The 8,875-nt window shown below is 40.4% G+C and overlaps 1 protein-coding gene across 1 annotated transcript; it reads left to right on the forward strand.

The window, feature by feature from the left end:
- Window positions 1–6,967: 6,967 nt before the first annotated feature.
- LOC108282861 (olfactory receptor 10V1) lies at window positions 6,968–7,904 on the forward strand. The gene has a single exon (XM_017498885.1). It carries the CDS (start codon window positions 6,975–6,977, stop codon window positions 7,902–7,904), a length of 930 nt encoding a protein of 309 aa, XP_017354374.1. The 5' UTR covers window positions 6,968–6,974.
- The last annotated feature ends 971 nt before the right edge of the window (window positions 7,905–8,875 follow it).

Genomic DNA, 8,875 nt, shown 5'->3' on the forward strand with positions numbered 1-8,875 from the left:
GTAGCTGGGATTGCAAGCATGTGCCACCATGCCCAGCTAATTTTTCTGTATTTTTAGTAGAGATGGGGTTTTATCATGTTGGCCAGGCTGGTCTCAAACTCCTGACCCCAGGTGATCTGCCTGCCTCAGCCTCCCAAAGTGCTGGGATTACAGGCGTGAGTCACTGCACCCAGCCCTATATTTTCTTTTTTGGAGACAGAGTCTTGCTCTGTCATCCAGGCTACAGTTCAGTGACACAAACAGGGCTCACTGCAGCTTCAACCTCCTGGGCTCAAGAGATCCCACTGCCTCAACTTCCAGAATAGTTGAGACCACACAGGCACATGCCACGACACCCAGCTATTTTTTTAAATTTTATGTAGAGATGAGATCTCACTGTGTTGGCCAGGCAGGTCTTGAACTCCTGGCCTCACGCAATCCTCCAGCCTCAACCTCCCAAAGTGCTGGGATTACAGGTATGATTACTATCTCTCTCATTCAATTTTGAGCTTTTTGAACATTAACATCTTTCATTTTATACACTTCTTTCTCTTTTCCCAGAAACTAGAGCTATGCCTTATATAGAGCAGGGCCTTAATAATGTGTGTAAAAGGAATTTCTTTAAATCAACATTGTTGATTAAATGAATAGGCAGTAAGAGAGGAAGAAAATGAGGAACAAAAAGGAAATAGAGAGACTATAAATTAAAGTACTGAGCACTGCCTCTGTAATGCTCTGAGGAATGCCTGTGGCACATCACTTTACAGTGATAGAGTTTGTTGATAAAGGACAATTACAATTAAAGAATTTTGTCCCTCTGAGGCAACTGTCATTCAGCCTTGCACATACTGCATTGCTTAGTGATTTACAGTTTGTTTTAATGATAGAAACAGACCTGCTTTCAGATCGACCTAGGAATTAAGTCCTACTCTGCCATTTACTAGCTGGGCAAGTTCATTAAACTCTTAAGCCTCAATTTCTTCATCTGAAAAAAAAAAACTGTAAACAATGAAGATACCTATTGCACAGAACTGAAGGTCCACTTTAAATGAACTGATGCCTGTAAAATAATTAGCACAGTGCACAGATCTTGGAGTACTGAGGCTGCCTTTGGAGCGCACAGCACCCAATAAATGTTAGTCATTATTATTGCCGTAGGAGTACAATAGCCTTTGTTGAATGTCTGACTGTTTCATATAATATACTCACAGTTCACTTACAAAAGTATCACATTGCACCATGTAAAATAGCCTATATGCTACCCTTGATGTTTTTTCTCTTTTTTCCCCCCAAATAATACGCTACCATTGTTGACCTTCAAAAACAAATTTCATATGATCCAACATATTAACAATAAAGAGATACAGTTTTGGCTCTCTTTCTTTTGAGATGCTGCTGCCAAAAATACTTATATGAATTTCTTCCAGGAAATACTCGTGAGAATATCATCAGACATATAGAAAATGTTTTTCAAGGATGTCTTTTGGGTGGGTGCAGTGGCTCACGCCTGTAATCCCAGCACTTTGGGAGGCTGAGACAGGAGGATTGCCTGAGCCCAGGAGTTTGAGACCAGCCTGGCCAACATGGCAAGGCCACCATCTCTTAAAAATTTTTAAAAATTAGCCAAGCATGGTGGCATGCACCTGTGGTTCTACCTATTCGGGAGGCTGGGGCAGGAGGATTGCTTAAGCCCAGGAGGTTGAGGCTTCAGTCAGTCATGTTTGTGCCACTGCACTCCAGCTTTAGGGACAGAGAACTTCTCTCACAGAAAGAAAAAAAAAAGTGTTTTCTAAGGGCAAAATATGTCTTTTGTTTGAGTACATCTGATGTTGGAACATTTTCTTTGAATAGATATCGACAGATCTTCCCTGATTCTGCTACAGCCATATAAGTATCTTCAGAAGCCACAAGTATCTACTCTCTGAGCTGGGCTTTTGTTCTGTGAATTATGGTTATAACTTTGTTCTTCCTTCTCTATTGATCCCACAATCAAAAATCCCCAAGTTAAGATTTTATTTTCCTCTCAGGTGTGTCCAAATTTGTGCTAATAGCTATGTCATGTAGGTCAATTCAGCCATAAAGTATACCTAAAGTCAGTACCTTTTTATAAACTATCTTTTTTGTTTTTTTGTTTGCGTTTCCTTATTTATATGAAGTACCTTTTAACAATAACTAGTTTATTAGTAGATTAAAGAGTTGTTATTCTTCACCCTACTAATAGTAAAGAGAGATTCTGAAGTATAAGGCAATATCGTTGACTAGGAGTGGAGTCAGATGTGATATGAAATCTCTCCCAGAAATTATTAGACAGACCTGCCAGGTGTTCTACCCATTCAACATTTTTTTTCAATCTTAGGATAGATAATGAATAAAGGAATCAATGAATCTCTATACTTTATTGAGTAGGTAATACACACAGGCATTTTACTAGGTTCTTTCACGGACATTATTTCATGAACATTCACCTCACAACAACATTGTAAAGTAGTGAGGTGTTACTCTGAGCAAATGGGATCTTAGAGAGGGCAAGTGACCTAGCAAGACTGCAAAACTAGTAAGTGACAAAACTGAAATTTGAATACACATCATTTAATTTCAACATAGCCTACTTTCCTGGAAACATCATTTCCCCCAAATTATATGCTTTTTAAAATATATTCATTCCCCTAAAATTTAGTTGTATAACCAAAGAGGCAGTTATATAGACTTAGTTAAACAGCCACTCAAACTGAAGTTCCCTGCAAACTACCTTTTCTCTCTATGATTAAATATCATCTGCAAATTTAAATTGAGAGAAACTGACAAGGAGTGGCAGGGGTAAAAAGGTGTGGCAAACAAAACCAGAATAAGGGAAAATCTGGCTGACAGTCTTGTCCCTTGACTCCATAAAGTAGATGGCATTTCATTTATCTTTGGATCTCCTAGAGTACTTTGCATATTTAAATGATGAATTAAAAATTGACCCCCTGGTGCAGTCTTGGATAAATTAAGCAGTCTCTTTGGAAAAGATGGACCCAGGGGACCTGGCAGAGCTCTGACTCTGTGATCATCTGTGACTTCTGGGACCTCTCGTCAACTTGTATAGGGATTACATGAAGGACAAAGAACTTGTGGAGCCATGTGCTTAATTGCATGATGGTAAGACAATAAACTATTTTTCCAAAGACTAGCTGTCTGCTGGGAGTTTTTCTCTGGACCATACTTGTTTAGAAGTTGGNTTTTTTTGGCATAATAAGGGAGGAGCTACTCCAAGTCATGATTTGAGACGTTGGGACTTTGGGAAATTGTATTTTCAATTGAGGATTAGCCAATCTATGGTCTAAATTAACATCTAAGACTTTTTAACTTAAGTACTCTAATTAGCATGAGAGACAATTTACATTTTTAAGAACTTTGTGATCAGCCACAAGAAATATCTTGAAAATCGTATGCTTTCATTCCCCTAAATCATGCAAATCTCCCCACTATCCTATATCATCTCCATGTTTGTTTTGATATGAAATCATTCTCCAAATTTTTTCAAGTTAAATAGACCTTTTAAAAAAAGCTGTGCCATATTGATCCTGGAAGTTCACTTTCTCCCAAAGCACAGCTTTGTACCCTGTAAATTCTAGAATGTACATATTCTAGTTTACAAAGCAAGCATGGATCCAAATAACTGCCACCACCTGTCCAGATTTATGTAAAGATTGAAGTCAGCAAGCATGCTGCTATTTGCCTCCATGATGCCCAACATTTGGTTCAACAGTTTAGCATTATATGAATGAATAGCAAGCATTCTGGGCCATCTTTTGAAAGTCGTATCTAGTTGTCTTCTTTGCAATAAAAAAAAAATGCACTTCATATTATTCTAAGGTTGATATAGCTTCTAAATAGAGCCTAACTTATATCTACATCTTGTCACAATGGCAACAGCAACAATAACAAGCATCTCTTGTTTTTGCAATAAATTTTACCATAGACCTAAAAATGAAGATACTTCTTTTTTTTTTGGAGGGGAGGTTCTTTTAAGAACTACCTGGGGTAGGGTGGAAGGAAAGACCATAATATGATGAGTAGAAAACTTTTTAATAAAGAAATTAAAGGCCAAGAGCAGTGGCTCATGCCTGTAATCCCAGCACTTTGGGAGGCCAAAGCGGGTGGATCACTTGAGGTCAGGAGTTCAAGATCAGCCTGGCCAACATGGTGAAATCCCACCTCTACTAAAAATACAAAAATTAGCTAGGTGTGGTGGCAGACACCTGTAATCCCAGCTACTCAGGAGGCTGAGGCTGGAGAACCGCTCAAGCCTAGGAGGTGGAGGTTGCAGTGAGCAGAAATCGTGCCTCTGCACTCCAGCCTGGGTGACAGAGTGAGATTCCATCTCAGGAAAAAAAAGAAAAGAAATTAAGAGATTGGCTAGACCAAATAGTATAATGAATATTTTAGGGCTTGAATTTCTTATACAGCATTCTGGATTTCACAGTATTTCTCCAGATTTGATTTTCCCTTCTCTTCTCTAAACCTCGTTATACGTACAATAAAGCCAATGCAGACCCTGTACTGCATTGAGACACAAGTGCTTTGAGGAGATGAGGTTGATTTATGCCCAGAAGATAGGATGGACTTCATGAGTCTAAGGAGATTGAAAAGAACAAAAACAGAAGGCACCTATGGAACTTTTTATTTCTAGTGTCCTAATGAATTGAGTAATTCATTTTGTTTTGACTGTATAGGCGTGGTTCAGCCCCTAGCTACTGTCCTGGTTTTGGGACTAGACACTGAGCCACCAGAAAATAGTCACTTAAAACTGCAGGCACGTGTGAAAACTCTTAGGACTTCACACAGGACTTCAAGTCATGGGTCACAGAGGATTCAACCTTCTCTTTGTCCCCATTCCCTCACTTGTGAAGAAATGAATCAAACCACTTTCCCTCCATCTCCACTCAAAATATCACAGTTTTTAGCCAGACATTTTCCATCTGCTCCTTAGAAAAGAAAGAAAGTTCTCTCTGCTTCATTGCCAGGGGCAGCATTTACTAGATAGCCATAGTAAACATGTATTATAATTATGATTATAATTACATATCTCAACTCTGGAAATACTATAATCCAACATTTTCAGCCCTAGATCTTAGATGCTCTTTTTCCAGTAGATCATCTAGAGTTCTGAACTGTAATCAATTAATAGCAAAGCTACTTAGGAGATAGAAAGCATAGAGAGAGAAAGTAGGATATAAACTAAGGTTAAGCAAACGAGCACTATAATCAAATAGACTGTTCAAACCCTTGCTCTCCCACTCTCTAGCTATGTGAATTCAGAAAAATTTAAAATTTCTTTAAGCCTATGTATCTTCATCTGTTAAAACCCCTACTAACATGGTTTTATAGATTAAGTGGGAAAATGCATAATAAAGCACTTTCACCATGCCTTGCACTTAGCATGAAATAAATGATAATTTGTCATAAGACAGAGGTTCGGCCCCCATCCTTGGGGAGCATAAAATGTAATTGGGGACAGGACATGCAGATACAGTAAAAGACAATTTATTAGCACTAAACTCATAATACTGAGCAACATAAAATGTCAGAGAAAGGTAAGAGAGTGACCTAGGGAGATTTCATAAAAGAACAACATATCCTAGAATTTGAAAATTGGGGGGTAGGATTTGGATTAAGCAAAAGAGACGAGACAGTATTTCTAGTTGGAAGGAGAATGGAAGTATGAAGCAGGAAGGAGAATCTGAATAAGAGGCCAGTGAGTAGACCATGTGGTCTATAACAGGGATATTTAAGCTCCTAGCAGGATTAGTCTAAAAAAGCCAGCTCCAAGAGGGACTGGAATATAGGCAGAAGACTGTGAAGGTCGACATTCAAGCAATAGGAAGGCACGGCAAATTCCTAAGCATATGAGCAACATGATAATAGCAGGATGGATTGCAGGGGAAGGAGAAGGGGGAAGAGAAGGGGGATGGGAGAATAGATATCACAAGAATCCATGTTGGAAGATAACAGTGGAGAGAGCTGATTAAGGAAATGGGAAAGGAAGAAAGCAACAGATATGGGAGACCCTTTGAAAGATGAACTATCAGTATGTATGGACAAATCCAATAAATAAAAAAGTAAATCAATAAAATCTCTAGGTTTTGAGATATATTACAGAGTTTATGATGCAATTTCATAATGTGCCAGCAACACAATTTTCTTTAAATTACAACATACATCTGCCAATACAATCCTAAAATTTTTAATTTTTAGTCTTATACAATTAATCGATACCCCATTTTATAACATTTTGTAAATCTGAACTTTAAATTTACCTTATTCATTAATTTGTTTAGCAAATGCTTCTTGGAAACCCTATATAGTAGGCACTGCGCTAGGCACTGGAATTAAAATAAAGATCATCAGGCCAGGTGCAGTGGCTCACACCTGTAATCCCAGCACTTTGGGAGGCAGAGGCTGGCGGATCACCTGAGGTCAGGAGTTCGAGACCAGCCTGACCAACGTAGTGAAACCCCATCTCTACTAAAAATGCAAAAATTAGCCAGGCGTGGTGGCGCATGCCTGTAATTATGACTGTGATTATGTCTCTCAAGTCCAGAAATACCATAATCCAACATTTTCAGCTATTTGGGAGGCTGAGGCATGAGAATCACTTGAACCTGGGAGGCAGAGGTTGCTGTGAGTTAAGATCGTGCAACTGCACTCCAGCCTGGGTGACAGAGAGAGACTCCACCTCAAAAAATAAAATAAAATAGATCATCAAAGTCCCTGCCACTGAGGATTTTTGCAGTCTTTGGTACTTGGGAGGTAGGAGAGGAAAGATGAGGAGGTGGCAAATGTGTAAATTATAATGTTATATAATCTGCTATAAAATGAAAATATGCACATCATCCCTGAGGTTTCTCAGCAAGTGCCTGAATACTGAATGGAGAAGTTGGGAAAGCATCATATGAAACAAGAGATGGCTTGAGATTCATATCACCTTTCCTCTTAGGTCCAATACTCTACCCATGGAAGGACTAAATAAAACTGCAAACATGCAGTTTTTCTTTCGTCCATTCTCACCTGATCCTGAGGTCCAGATGCTGATTTTTGTGGCCCTCCTGATGATGTATCTGACCAGCCTCAGTGGAAATGCTACAATTGCAGTCATTGTTCAGGTCAATCATTCCCTCCACACCCCTATGTACTTTTTCCTGGCTAACCTGGCAGTTCTAGAAATCTTCTATACATCTTCCATTGCCCCATTGGCCTTGGCAAATCTTCTTTCAATAGGCAAAACTCCTATTTCCATCACGGGATGTGGCACCCAAATGTTCTTCTTTGTTTTCATGGGCGGGGCTGATTGTGTCCTGCTGGCAGTCATGGCTTATGACCGGTTTATAGCTATCTGTCACCCGCTGCGATACAGCCTCATCATGAGCTGGTCCTTGTGTGTGGAACTGCTGGTAAGCTCCCTGGTGCTGGGGTTCCTGCTGTCACTGCCACTCACCATTTTAATCTTCCGTCTGCCATTCTGCCACAATGATGAGATCTACCACTTCTACTGTGACATGCCTGCAGTCATGCACCTCGCTTGTGCAGACACACGTGTTCATAAGACTGCTCTGTATATCATCAGCTTCATCATCCTCAGCATCCCCCTCTCATTGATCTCCACCTCCTATGTCTTCATCGTGGTAGCCATTTTACGGATCCGGTCAGCAGAAGGGCGCCAGCGAGCCTTCTCTACCTGCTCTTCTCACATCTTCGTGGTCCTCCTGCAGTACGGCTGCACCAGCTTTATATACTTGTCCCCCAGTTCCAGTTACTCTCCTGAGACGGGCCGGGTGGTATCTGTGGTCTACACATTTATCACTCCCATTTTAAACCCCTTGATATATAGTATGAGGAACAAGGAACTAAAAGATGCCCTAAGAAAAGCACTGAGAAAGTTCTAGGTAGGATGATCCTATGATTTACTTAAATTGGGACACTTTTAAGAGTGAAATGGGATGCTACTAATAATTTTGCTGAAAGGACATACAGAAGCCAAGAATGTCCTCAGCAAACTAAGACACGTGGTCCATTGTTTTGGGAACTCCAGAGGAAATGAATGCTACTGTCTTGTTGAAAACAAAGCTATATCACATAGTGCAACACGCTGTCCTGGGCATGGATGAAGAGAGAAAAATCAACATTTATTGGAAAGCTACTATATGCTAGGTATTTTATATGAATATCTCACTTAACCCACAGTAAGTATCATTGTCTTCATTGCACAGAAAAGAAAACTAAACTCTTTCTGCAATAGGCCTGAGTGGTTGCTGTTGAAATGGGCAAGCTCATGAAACCTGGGAAAGTGGTGCTGGTCCTGGCCTAACACTACTCCTAACACAAAGCCATCATTGTGATGAACATTGTTGATGGCACCTCAGGTTGTCCCTAAAGCCTGGTGGCTAGAACTGTCCACTTTCCCTGCAAAGTGACAGCTGCCATGGGCAAGAAGAAGATTGCCAAGAGGTCAAAGATCAAGTCAAGTCTTTGTGAAAGTTTATAACTACAATCACCTAATGCCCACAAGGTACTCTGTGGTTATCCCCTTGGACAAAACTGTCATCATTAGGGGTATTTTCAGAGACCCTGCTCTTAAATGCAAGGTCCAAGGGGAGGCCAAATTCGAAGAGGTACAAGATGGGCAACAGGTCAAGCGTGGTGGCTCACGCCTGTAATCCCAACACATCGGGAGGCCAAGGCAGGCGGATCACCTGAGTTCAAGAGTTCGAGACCAGTCTGGCCAACATGGTGAAAACCCAACTCTACTAAAAATACAAAAATTAGCTGGGTGTGGTAGCAGGTGCCTGTAATCCCAGCTACTCAGGAGGCTGAGACAGGAGAATCACTTGAACCCGGGAGGCAGAGGGTGCAGAAG

Source organism: Cebus imitator, unplaced genomic scaffold (assembly GCF_001604975.1).
Source record: "Cebus imitator isolate Cc_AM_T3 unplaced genomic scaffold, Cebus_imitator-1.0 Scaffold253, whole genome shotgun sequence".
In the NCBI taxonomy this organism is placed as follows: Eukaryota; Metazoa; Chordata; class Mammalia; order Primates; family Cebidae; genus Cebus; species Cebus imitator.